Below are 14058 nucleotides of genomic sequence, written 5' to 3'. Positions count from 1 at the left end.
ATGATCTACAAATGCAAAAAATTAACAGAATGTAACTTTGTGTCACCTGCAAATTAGCATAGGAAAAAAAACCAAAACAATTTAGAGTTCAATTTCCATGGTATCAGCTCTTCTGTCTTGATATATAGCTAGAATTTTATTCGTGGTTTGCTACTCACATTTTCTGCAAATAGTCCTTTTTGAGGAATCACTGCCAGCACTACTTTTAAACTCAACTATTGCCTAATGTCAGTAAAGACTAGTCAAAAAAGGACACCAAAAAATTCCTACACAAGTAAAAATATATGACCAAAATATATTATATTACCCACTTTATAGGGTCTGGAATTTCACATTATGGTCAGTTTTAAATAGCCCTATTTTAGTTGGCTTTTTTCTGACTAATGCCTTCTCACTCAGAAACCTATGTTTTCAACATCAAATAGCCCTGAAACCTCTCTTTTTTATTTATTAAAAAAAAAGTCTGTCAGGAAGCCGCATCTTATTAATTTTCAATCCTCTAACTCCGAAACAGATTCAGAAGCTTTTAAAAAGCAATTAGTTGAGTCAGAAGCTACTGGAATTAAACACCATTTGAAAAGTTCCTATGTAAAGCTCACCCTCAGTCAATTAGATCATGCTGGTTCTGATATCCTCCAGTAACAAAGCACTGCTTGGGATTGTTATGACTATTTCCTGGCTTTGAAACTCCAAAAATATTCCTAGCATTAGAGTTAATTGTCTGTTGCTAATATATATGAACTACAATAACAATCCTAAAAGAACACATATTTAGAACACTCAAGATGACTACTATCCAATTACTTCCCACAATATGCAGCTTGCCTATGTTATGCATTAGTTTTCTTTCTGCATGTCACACATGCCAAGTCACTACCTTTTTTTTCTTCACATTACATTGTAGGCTTATAAAGAAGTAAATCCCACAGGCAAGAAAGGCAAGTAGGCAAATCTAATATCCCCTGAAGGTTAAGAATTTCTGGAGCAGGTTGAAGAAACCTGTGGCATTGAACTTGGTAAGATGAATCCATTTTGACTGGCTGTTTGAAGAATCATTTCACAACAAAGCTCAAATCAAGTATATGAGTACTATCAAATCAGCATTCAGAGCAGTCTTGCATGATTTTGCTTAAATCATTTTCATTAGCACTGCATATCAAAATTTTAGAATTACAAGAAACCCCACAAACAAACAACTCCCCAAAAGACCCCCCACAAATAAACAAAAGCAAGCACACACACAAACAAACAAAACCCACCAGAAAGGTAAGAGCATGAATGCTTAGAGATGCCCCACATTTTCCTCAATAGGACACTGAACAAAAATATTCTAAAAGGGACGTCATGCAAGAGAAAGCACAGCTGATTCAGCCTAAACCACAGTAATAACATAAACCCCATCTTTCAGCTTAATGCATGGTAAAAACTGTCAATCCTTTTTAGTCATCAGCCTCGCACTGATGGGAAGAAATGTAAATAATTGAAAAGAGAGACACTGCATCTGCTATTACTAAGGGGAAGGAAATGTCCCTCCTACATACCATACATATACCTATATACCATTTACAGACTATAGTACTGTTGGAAACACAAAGAGGCAACAACCTAAGTCCTCAATGACAGGATAAGAGGAGCTCTCCTGTGAGGAAAGGCTGCAAGAGTAGGGTTGTTCAGCCTGGAGAAATGAAGGCTCCGGGGAGACCTTACTGTGGCCTTCAGTACTTGAAGGGGGCCTAAAAGATAGATGGGGACAAACAGCTTAGCAGGACCTGTTGCAATAGGACAAGGGGTAATGGTTTAACACTAAAAGAGGGTAGATTCAGACTAGATAGAAGAAAGAAGTGTTTTACAATGAGGTGGTGAAACACTGAAACACGCTGACCAGAGACCTGGTAGCTGCCCCACCCCTGCAAACATTCAAGGTCAGGTGGGATGGGGCTCTGAGAAAGCTCACCCAGTTGAAGATAATATCCCTGCCTATGGCAGAGGGGTTGGACTAGACGTCCTTTCAAGTCCGTTCCAGCCCAAACTGTTATTTTGTAACTGCAAAATTCCTTTTTCTATCTATTCTTTTTATTAAACGCCAGATTAATACATGTTTGGATCACATCATTCATTCACATTAGTATATGAGCTTTCTTTTTCTGAAGTCAGCAAATCCAACTGAGGGAAGCAGGATGAAAAACAAAAAAATTATAATGCCCGTATACAAATCCCACCACCCTAAAAAATCTATACTAAAAAACAGAGAAGAAAAAAGGCAGCAGAAGAAGGAAGCTATAAAATGCAGACAGGATAAAGCACTCATAAGGAATGGTGGAAATACACAGAATTCACAAACAAAAAGAGCTCTGAATGGATAAACTTTGAAAGAAAATTCCTTAAAACAGTTGCTATCTCATGTTTGTGAAACATACTGCGTATAAAAAATACCTAGAATCAACCCTGCAATTTACAGAAGTTTCACAGGATTTTAAGTCTCAAAACAATGAAGTTCAATTCAGCATAGCTCCGTAAGATTCCCTTGTTTCCAGTCATCCCTTCTAAAAATCATTTACATAGATGCAAAGCTTTGCTTCTGTTAGTTGTTCCAATTTATCTGTTTTACACTACATTTACAGACTATATACAATATTCAGATCTATGGTTTAATGTTTACATGGATCTTACACAAGCTGGAGTTGCTGTGACTTTGTATTTGCTGATCACGTTGTCAGTTATGTGGACTTCTACTGCAAACTATGTTTGTCTATGTCAAGGCATTTTCTCAAAATATTTATATTAGCAGGTGCCTTCCTACTACCTGCCAGTGTTCTTGAAAATTACTAAATTCTAGTATTATGATAATAATTCCTAAATGGTTTTATGAAACTTTGGTAATTAACGTCAAAGCTTTCATAATCAAGAATGCACCCATGTGATTACTTACATTTTCTTAAAACACTTCATAGCATAAGGAAACATACATGACATACAAAATCAGAGAGGACTTTTTATATTTGAAACATCTGGAGAAACAAATGTAATTAGTCTTACCTTTGGGCTGCTGTTTTTACTACGGTTGTCTGTGCGTGTGCATGGTGAAAACGCCTGCCATGTACCACAGTCACAGGACCTGATATATTCTGAGCATTTTCACTGCAAACATACAGAAAAATGTTTAAGAAAAGACTCTGGTGTGTTTGTACAGTCTTAGGTAAAACATGTGGCTTCCTAATTTTACAAAACCAGCCACACAACACCAAGTATTAAAGTATTTCTGAAGCAATAATACACATTGTTAGGATGCTTTTACAGGCATAAAACCATTCAGCTTTATAATAAAATGGACATATAAGAATACACACATTTATTTTTTTCCAGGAAGGTAAAGATTTATTTACTCAACCCTGTACTGCAAAAAGACATTGCCTTTTTTAAGAAATTGTAACCATTTATAAATAATTTTATGCCTTCATCTCTCATTTTATTAAGGCACAATATTAACTTCTTTAATACGACTTAAGGGGAAAAATGGGAGCACACCGAATTCAGGAATATCCCTCATAAAAAAAAAAGTAAACACAGCAAATTTATGGACACAAGATGACTAGTAACTGAAAAAAATCGACATATTTCAAAAAGAATAAAGGAAGGATTCTCAGGTACTCATATCTCAACAGGACTCATTCACCAATGCATCTTAGCATTTCTAGGGTCTCTTAATTTGTTACCTTTTGACTTTTATCTCATTGTTATGTAAAACCAGTAATTACAGAGAGATTTCTTACCATTACCCTCTCTAGTAACTAGATCAATAAGACAGTGCTCCTTCAGAGATCATTAAACCCTAAGAATTATCCTGCATACTGCTGTGACAGGACACACAATACTATGCTTGAAACTTTCAAAAATCACACAATCTTTAACAGACAGCACGTTGACGACGCAAACTCTTTCAAATTATGGAAACACAGTGCTTAAATTGTGCTTTTCAAATTGTTTTAATTAATTACACTAGAGAAAATTATGTGGAAAAGCATTCGTACTAACAATATTTCTCAGAAATATTATCATGCCATTTGTCCTTCTTGTTGCTATGCACAATGAAAAGAAACCCCCAAGTACCACAGTTCAAAGAAAGCTGACAAGCAATTCATAATCCCTCCTTTACATTTCCTCAAAAGAAAAAAACAAGTAAACTGTTAGTTAGAACTGCTTTTTAATTTTCAGTTTAACATTACAAACCCTTTTGGTAGCCTTACATAAGCCAAGATTAGAAGCTTTCAGAGCATTTCTGACCACCCCGAACATAACCGCAAACGTTAAGAGAACAAACTTAACAAACCCAAGAGGTCAAATTCTCTTTTCTACAATACAAAATTTTAAAACATCATAACCCATCTGAGTGAATAGTCCAACATAATGAAAATTAACAAACACCAACCAACCTGCAAACACCAACCTCCTGACAGTAAACACACTCATCTCACATGCTTCTTAGTCAAGGCTATGCAATTTCAGCTGGTCGGTCATCATCCAGACCTATCTAGAGTCAACCTTCTGTCTAATTTGCTACCTCAGAAATAAAAAGCTGACAGCTACTTGCCCTAAATACTTTAGAATGTCTCTAATCCTCTTTGGCTTCGCATTTCATGTCTTTGAAAAAGATACTAGAAAAAAAACCAGAAGCAGAGTGCAGGAATGCCTTCTCAAATGCTTTAGACCTAAGGACTTCAAATAAGCAAGCAAACCTATGTATCTCCTGTTTTACCATTGTGTTTGTTGGATCTGACCTTTGCCAAATTATCATGATTGTGAAACTTTGTCTCGTGCCCCCACAGCAGGGAAAAAAAAACTGTTAAGCAGCACTTTTGCTTTTTGCCTCACACTCACGTAGTGAAAACTCTAGATGCTGGAATGGAGTATCACAGACTGCTCAGGGATCAGATTTGAGTCAAAGCAGACTGTTCTAGATGGCACACTTAAATTGTTCATATGGTGTCAGACATGTTTCCAACTAGGACAGCTGTAAAACACAATCTGCTCTATAATCTTGTTCTCTGATTGGAACTTACCCAACACAGACAGAAACACCGGAAAATATAATTGAAGTCCTAGTGAGTTGCAAAACAGGCACATCAGAACTGAAATCTGAGTTTGCAAGTTTCAGCACAATTTCTTGAACATTAGTATAACACACTAAAAGCAGGGTGCTGTCTGTAATGGTCAGAAAGTTCCTTGAAAGAAAAAACGTTCTAAAAAGAACTCACAGTATTTTAACACTAAATGTTTCATTAATGTTAGCTCAGAAACCACAGAATGATTTGAATCCCAGGCTCTGATGAACACGAAGTTTTACTATCACGTGCTATCAGCTGATCCTAGGAAATTCTTAACACCACATATTCAAGAGACAAAACAAAAAAATCTTGCACGGGGCAAATGGATGGAACTAGAAGTAAATGAACAACATTTCAAAAACACTACAGACATTAATTCTGCTGTTCATCAAATAACGTTTTTAACAAAAAAGGAAATCTAGAAGGGCCTTAATAAAAGTTACTGAAAGCTAGCAAAGATAAAGCTATTTAAAGACCTCATGATTAAAAAATACAACCAAAACTAATTAGGTTAAGAGTTTGATACTGGATTTGCTTAACCAGGTAACAGATCATGACCTTTTGCTTGGTTTAAATTTCTCTGACAAGTACAGCAAATATTTCTTCTCACTGTCCTTGCATATCCCTTCTTTCTACCTCTTATTCTCTGAATTTTAGGGACTATTCTACCAGAATAACTCATTTGAGTCAAGCCCCATTGATCTGGAATTTTTCGTCCCTACTCTGCAGATAACATGGAAAAAAAGGACTTCAACACTGTGATAAAAATCACCATGAAAAGATGAAGAATATCAAGTATCTGATCATCTTGTATTTAATCTAGCATCTTAACTGCATGATCAACTTTCAGAATCTTCTCTAGATGAAGAGTCTAAATATTGAAAGAGCAACATTAAGCCCTTTCCATTCTGCACATCAAAGTGAACAAACCAGCAATCATCACTAAGTGACTAGATCACAAATTTTTACTGATATACATTATGAAAGGTACAACAATATCCCAATGAAATCATTAAATCAAGATAATCACTTGGAGCATAACAATAAAACACAGTGACCAAAATGTGAGAAACAGTCACAGTAGCCTATACACATCCATTATTCATAACGAAGTCCGTCATTAATGATAGTCTATTAAGAAGAGGGTGGATGCTTATATTCTTCATTAAAATTCAGTATGCAGCTCAGTACTAGATAAAAGGTGGGTGCCGATTTGCATGCAACAGATTTTACTTTTGTAGTTGAATTTTATAAATCCTACTAGATCCTAGGTTTACATTGTATTATTTGTCAATAGAAGGTGGTTCCAACCCAGGTAACAGAATGTCTGAACTACATGCTTAGACCATCTAAAAAAACCCTCAGTAACTATTTACCTTAAAACACAACCTGCATACCCTTCTGGAACGTAATAAAAACGTACAATGTACAGTCAGGTATGACTGCTTTAACAGAAAAAAAATTACATGGTAAGGCTGGATTTCACTATAAATTCCACAGCCAGACAAAGGAAAAGTCCAGAGCTACCAGAGAAGTAGAGGAATCTTATTTTAAAGGTGTACTCAAAACAAAGAACAAGTGTAATGTAGATACACAGGTTTCTTCAATAGTAAAACAGAGTAAAGGAGTCCTGACAGATTTGTAATTGTTACTTTTACCTTTATGTCTATGTTCAAGAACAGAATCCTAAAGAATGGAAATGACCAGCATGATTCTGTAAGAAGTAGTGAATTTGAAGATGAAAACTGGGTATTATCTTATAGATCTGTTGTTTATACAAAAAAAAAAAAAAAATCTAAAGATGAAACATTATTTGCACAGTTAAATCAAGGAAAATTAAGAACCATACTAATTTGTATAAATGTAAAAATAAACTATAATAAAAGCCCTTGTCTTTAACAAATTTTATCCAGTAGTTTATCACAAGACATCAGGCTCAAAGACCAGAACAGCAGGAAAGAATATGTATCACACTGAACTTCAAGGATTTATTTTTTCAAATGACTAATGGTAAAATGGTCCCACTAACTCATAGTGCTTACAGCATACAAAAGCCATGTCCTGACTGCAGCAGGGAGCTAGAGCTTGCAAGCACAGCTACATTGCTATTCTTCACTTCTTAAATCATGGCTGGGGGTTGTAGTGTCAGGGGGAAGAATAAAGACCATATTCCCAGAAGTGTACCGTTTTTGTCTCCCTCTCTTCATCAGGACTGAGCTGCTGGGATCAGCCCTGCAGACCCCATCCTCTGTTGCTGCCACTCACCGCTTTCCCACTGCTCCAATATGTGACTGCAGGATGTGGCTCTGAAAAGCAGTGAACAAGGCTTTGGGATGTGGCTCTGAAGAAGTGGTGGAGGTGTGTGGAACTGAGACCAGCAGAGTGGCCCAAAGCAGCAGCAGAACTGAGCCTCTGAGCTGAGCATGAACACAAGCCTGGTGCAGTGGAGCAGCGGGGCAGCACAACATAGATGATCTCACTTTCAGGGTTTTGTCAGTCATTGTTTTCTATTGGCTCGGGCTTGGGAATGGGGAGAGCCAGGTGTGGGGAGTGCCTACCGTCTTGTCTTTCTCCCGCTAGCCACACAGAACTAACCCAAAGTGGCAAACACCTTTTGTGCATAAAGCATCTTCCTTTATTTTTGTATGCTTTTGTCATTAATATTGCTGCGGTCACTGTGCATTTCTTACTCCACTGCTGTTTGCTTTCAGCAAATGGTTATCTTAACCCATAGTCTCTTCCCATGTCCCTCTCCTACTGGAGGGGGCAAGAAGGGTCACTTGGAGTTTAGCTTCCAGATGGTGATAAACCGCCACAAATGAAGACAAGGACATCCCTCATGTAGCTACACATACATTGGATAGTTGAGGACTGGCCCATCTATAGGTGGGTATCTTACGAACTTTTCCTTCCCGCAAATGTTACAAGACTGAGTGCACTTTAACAGTATGAAACACTCCCTGAGAAAGTTAGGTGACTATATCACTTTTTATTATGCACTACATAAAGAAATCAGTCTCTTACAAACTAGGGACATTAGTAACAAGCAAGTACAACAATGAATGCTTAAAAACTGGTCCTGTCATCTCTAAACACAAGTGACAGTCTCAAGCTATCCCATACAAGTATGGGTATTTGCTGAATCCTTTAACAAAAGGTCTGTGATTCCAAAATCAAGTTATGTCTTGCAGTAAGAAAACCAGAAAACGTATCCTGAGTTAACCTTGGCCATTCACAGTCACGTGAAGAAGAAAATCTGAATGGGGATGTAAAAAATATTTTCCTGCCTACTCTCACTGTATAGAGGGAACAATAACACAGGCAGACAACATAGGTAAGGCACCCATGTTGGGTAGGAAAGACCCTAACAATCTAGGTTTCCCTTTTTACACAGAAGTACAGCTTATTAAAATGCACAGCACACAACGTAAATGGACTAGAAGTTCTGTTTATCATGTATTGATTTATATCAATGATCAAAGCAAGGACACACAAATTCAATGTATTACCTCAGCTTCTTGCTATTTCCCATCATGTTGAGGCCGATTGCGTTCCCTTTTAAAAGTTTGAAACCTCCAGCTTTGCCTCGCCTTGTGTATGCTTTTATGGCATCGCTGCTGGTGCCGAGAGTTCCAGGTCGACAACGAATTGACTGTCACAACAGAATTCACATATATTAAAATAATTGTATAATTGGGTAGAAGTTGGAAGGAGAAAATTAATGCAAAAGATGAATATAAATATAATTTCAGCTTCATTTTCAAACTACCTTTACACCCAATTTCATGGAAAATATACATTGTCTACACCCATACTACAATTTCTCACTAAACAAAGTACAATATATATTTTATATTTAGTATAGTATTTATGATAATTGTCTAAACTTAGAATTAGCTATTCTTGGTCATATTTTTCAGAATACTATAGAGATCAAGAGGGGAACAAAAACTTTAAGGGTAAGCAGTTAAACAGCTTGAGCATATGTTCCTAAAACACAACAGAAGCTTTCATTTCTTTACACTGCACACATGGCTATGCAATACTGTTTAAGAACCTAAAAAGCTTTAAAGATACATTTTCACCACTTGATAAACCGATTATTTACCTTTTTTTCTTCATTGGGACTGAAAGACCCATCACTGTCATCTAAACTGAGCAGATTTGCCTCGCTAGACAGGTGTGGGAGAGAAAAGCATATATATTGTAATCCAACAGAGTACCCACGAAACATTTTAAAAGCAAAAGTCTTTTTTTATCCCTTCCCTCTACATTTAAATGCATCATCGTATACATTGTATACATTGTATAAATACGCATAAAACAACAGGAACATGAAATGAGCAAGAGTGATCAGATGCATAATGTGAACCTGAACTTAAGAGTGTACATCAAATTATTTGGCAAAAAGCAAAACTAAAAGGATTAATTCAAAATAGAAAATGCTATTGAACCTTCATAAAGTTACAATATTACTGACACTATAAAAGATTTTATACTCTCCTTACAAATTGAGTCCAAAACTTCATTAAACTATAAAACATGATCTTTTTTGGTTTTTTATGGCTATCAATTTTCAAGTATGTAGTTTAAAACTGCAAACTTCATAGTACTTTGAAGAACTTAATGTAACTACATTTTACCCCACAGCAACTACTATCGAAGTATGTATTCCTAAAAAGAATATATTCAGTTTGGTTCTACTGCTTATTTAAATGTGTTTCTTTAGCACTTTCAACATCTGTAAACCCCAACAATTAGAATGGGGAAGAAGACCAAAAAAAGAAAGCCACTCCATGATACTCTAAAAACATTCTTTTCAGTAACAAGTAGTTATCCTCAAGTAATCTTAAGTATTTAAATTGAAACCCCAATCACACATTTCATACTGACAGCAGCTAGATTAGCCTAACATACTCTAGCTTCCAGGAGAAGCAACCTGCAGACAAGCCCTTCTTATCAACCCAGCTAAGGTTACTCCTATGTTGGTTAGAACAAAACAACACAACTTGTATCCAATTTAAAATTGCATGATTTTAAAAGATTTAATCAAGATAATTCAGGCAGAAATTCCTTAAAATAAAAGCAGTTATGCCAGGTGTTAAAAAGGAAGAGCTACACAGGAGAAACAAACATTTCTTAGCTGTGTCAATTTGACATGCTGGCTTGCAATACATAGTGACTTTAGCTCTTCCTATATAAATAAAGTAATCAGTCAGTGCCCTATCTCTCAAGTTCCTAACTACTTTTTCCATACATAATATTTCCCTTCATGTTACAATTTATTCTTTCATCTTATACAATACAAACATCCCTACATCAAATAAAAATAAAATAAAAATGTTGGGTGAGATCTGCAGACTTTGAAACTTCAGGACATAAAATCATGCACACAGTTAATTTTGAAATGGGAAGAATGATGCAAATATCCAAATAGCCAGTGGCACTGTTGTATTTTCCTTTCATTAACAGAGCACCACAATCCCAGGTGTCAGTGGTAAAACAGTGTAGTAGATTCATTACTAATTTCAAACAAAGGCAAAAGAGTACAGTTGTACTTTTGCACAGACTACACATGGATATTAAAATTTTTACATCCTGCAACATTTTTTTAGAATTCTCTTTCAGAACAAATCATCCTTTCAAGGGAGGCTCATGGAGCCTTCTCAAACATTCATCAGTAGACAAAGAGTTTCACAATTTCAGAAATTTTCCACATTCCAAAAAATAAACAAAGCCCTGCAGCATAGACATGAGCAGCAACCTACAGTACCTGCAGCTCTGCCATTTGCCTATGGTGCTGCCCTAGTCAGATCATTTCACCTCTAGAAATGTTTCTGTAATTAAGGTTCAATTCATATAAAAATGATGACTATTTTCAAAACACCTTTGTACTGTGGCAACATTTTTATGATTTCAGCATGCCTCAATACTGCAACCATTCTAACAATGGGCAACTGAGGCGGGAGGTAAGAGAAGGTTAACGAATTGCAAATGACCAAAACACTGAGCCAAGGCTTAAATCAAAACGAACAAGAGTAACTCTTATCATGCAGCATGACTACAGCAGTATTAGCAAATTGGAATGCGAAGTGTATGCATCAGAACCAGAAAGGTTGTTTTTTCAGAGAGCAGAAAACCTAGCAACCAAGCAATGTCTATTTGCTCATGTATCACATGCTTCCTGTTGCCTGCTTCAATGATGCAATTTATACAGGCAGGAAAAAAAACCCAAACCAACCCAAAACAAACATTATACCACTCCCCCGACATACCAGTCAGTAACATTTTTAACATCCCTAAAATGAAACTTCAGCTGTCTTGCCGGGAGGATGTCTCCACACTGTCACTTTTAACTGGGGAACCAGGAGTTTCCTGGTTATTTTCACATTGGAACATAAGTTTCTAACTTTTCAATACATTCCTTAAAATTTCATAATAAATAATGTTAAGTCTTCACTAATATTAAGGAAAAAAACCAGAAATAATTCACCTAAACAGAGTTCTTAAGGGGAGTTAATAATTACACATTCAAATTTAGGCATTGAACAAGAAAACAAAAATTTCTATTTACTTACCTCTAATCACTTGCTATTTGTTCAGTGGTTTAAAATATTAAGAACTATGCAATAGTTAGACAGCTGAGATTAATAGGCTACTTTTCACTACTATCTAGAAGCAACCCAAACTTTAAATCTCTGCTGACCATTGAGGTTACACTCTGAGCTGCAAGCACATTTCTATCAACTACCAAGTGATCCAGTCACATTTCAAACATAATTGGAATTTCTTTCTGAAAAGTATTATATATAAAACCAGGAGGTTGACGTACTTGCCCTGACAGCACACTATGTACATTCTTTGTTTTAAATTACATAGCGGTAGGCAGCACACTAAAAAAGCTGCACTATCAGAGGCACAAAAGAAGTACCAGTATTAACTAATTTACAGTGCCATTCCATTAAAAATAGCTTTAATTTTAAAAGTTTTTATCAATTAAAAGGCTACAATGCCCTACTAACAGGCTCACGAAAGAAGTATAAAACATCTATATAACTATAGGAGGGGATTTTTGACAAAGAAATACAAATTTTATAAGCAGTGGAAAAAGCTCAATGTAAATATATAACACAGTACAATGCTTTTCCATTTGTCAATACATGGAAAAAAGAGGTTTATTCCCCTAAATGGAAGGGACAAAAAAATAAATCTTTCTGAAAGAAAGCAGTAGTTAAATAAAGACACTGTAGTTCAAATAAATTAGACCCATTTATTTATATTCCTTGTTTTTGATAAGACTGCTGTTATCTCAGTGGAAGGCAGAAGTCTAGACTATTAAGAAAACAGTATGACAGCCAAGAGTAATCTGGGCCCATTCATTTACAAAATCACTGTGGAGTATACTGATATATTTCAAAAACACTTACAGAGATATTACAAAGGATGTAAATATAAATTATCCAAGACACTTCAAGAGAATTATCCATAACACCAGAAAGCATCTTATAACATGTTAATTTCATTAATCACTTCAATGTATTATTTTGGCCATGTTTGCTTAAGTCCCCCGTCCTTTCATATCTTCTGCTATATAAGATCAGCTTAATTTCCACCACTTATTCTGTGGTGAACTACAGAGGTTTCTGTGTGCTCAGCTGACCAACTGGTCTTTTTTTCTATTGTTCTACATAAAGGTAGATCTCCTATGGAATCTCCAATTACAAAGCAAGAAAAGTCTCATGTCACTTGCTACCATCCTGAGTAGATCAAATATTTTAGAACATCAAAAATGTTACTTTTACTCTTTCAAGTGGACTGAGTATTATCTGTAGGCATTTGCTTTGGGATAAGATACTTGCTAATTACCATTCTTAATTTCTATAACTCTTGTTCCATGCTGAGTATCAGTTTAAAATTTATATAGTGTGTTGATCATTAATTTTCCAAACCTTCTTCAGTTAATTAATATTTTTTAATCTTTTTCAGTTCATTACTTGATATCTTAACCATTATGACTCACCTCACCTATTTCCCAAATAAGTTAAATGACACCCTTCTTTCAAAATAATCTACCTTTTCTAAAAATTGCTGTGTTAGGAGGTCATTAACCACACACTTTGTGTTCATCTCACTGAAAAAAACATCATCCAGTGCTGACCAACATCATTAGCACAGATCTCATGGGGTAGTACAAGAATACAGCCACTCCTTTAAGTGCTGAGATGCTATTCTTAGGCTAGTTCAAAACAAACCTATTGTGTGTCTGCCATTAAGAGGGCAAAAAGCTTTTATAAAGTCAGGCACTGTAACACCAGTGCCTCCACAACAAGCACGAGATGCCTCCAGCTGCTTGCTTCAGACTCACAGCTTTCTCCACAAAGAAACATGTACGAGTCAAGCATTTTAGTAAGTATCAGCACACCACAGCAAATACCTATTTACTGTAGAATATGCTCAAAATACTGGGAGGGGCATAAAGCTTTATGCTGGAAAATTATATGAATTAAAGCTGCCGATCTTTGAATGTTCTACTAAGGGTAAAGGAAATTTAGAAAATAAAAAGGAAATTTTGTTATTTGTTTTCTAAAGATTCCCGTCTGTCAATGTGTTGCTATATGAAATAAAAATGCATCAGAAAAGTAAAAAACACAAATTATTTCAAAATGCTAAAAGCTCGCTATGTCTTTAAGATAAACAAACCCAGGTGTTACCAAAAGTAAATATGTGGGCAGCTTAAAACATGTGGCTGTTTGGAGGGAATAAGAAATTGCTTCAAATGGTATCAGAGAATGGGTAAGTAAAGAAGACAAGATCTCCGGTTTAAATCAATTTTCAACTACTCTTCTATCTATACTTCAGAATAAGATTCTGCATAATTCATAGATATAAAAGTAAATAAAAAATGTTCTAAGTAGGCAATAAAAATTCAATTCTAGCTATGGGAAAACTGCTTATT

General features: G+C 35.7%; 1 protein-coding gene across 5 annotated transcripts in view; it reads right to left on the bottom strand.

The window, feature by feature from the left end:
- SENP6 (SUMO specific peptidase 6) overlaps positions 1-14058 on the bottom strand; it is a 72068-nt gene that overhangs the window by 37648 nt on the left and 20362 nt on the right. For 4 of the 5 annotated variants that reach the window (XM_058835389.1, XM_058835390.1, XM_058835391.1 and 1 more), the window contains 3 exons: positions 9211-9274; positions 8612-8754; positions 3037-3138 (listed from right to left, as the gene is read on the bottom strand). In XM_058835389.1, the coding sequence (XP_058691372.1) occupies positions 3037-3138; positions 8612-8754; positions 9211-9274 (309 nt within the window). The remainder of the gene's footprint in view (positions 1-3036; positions 3139-8611; positions 8755-9210; positions 9275-14058) is intronic. The other variant, XM_058835392.1, reaches the window with a different exon arrangement.

Source organism: Poecile atricapillus, chromosome 3 (genome assembly GCF_030490865.1).
Source record: "Poecile atricapillus isolate bPoeAtr1 chromosome 3, bPoeAtr1.hap1, whole genome shotgun sequence".
NCBI classification, from domain to species: domain Eukaryota; kingdom Metazoa; phylum Chordata; class Aves; order Passeriformes; family Paridae; genus Poecile; species Poecile atricapillus.
Note: the sequence above shows the minus strand (reverse complement) of the source record. Positions and strands in the feature narration are given on the sequence as shown.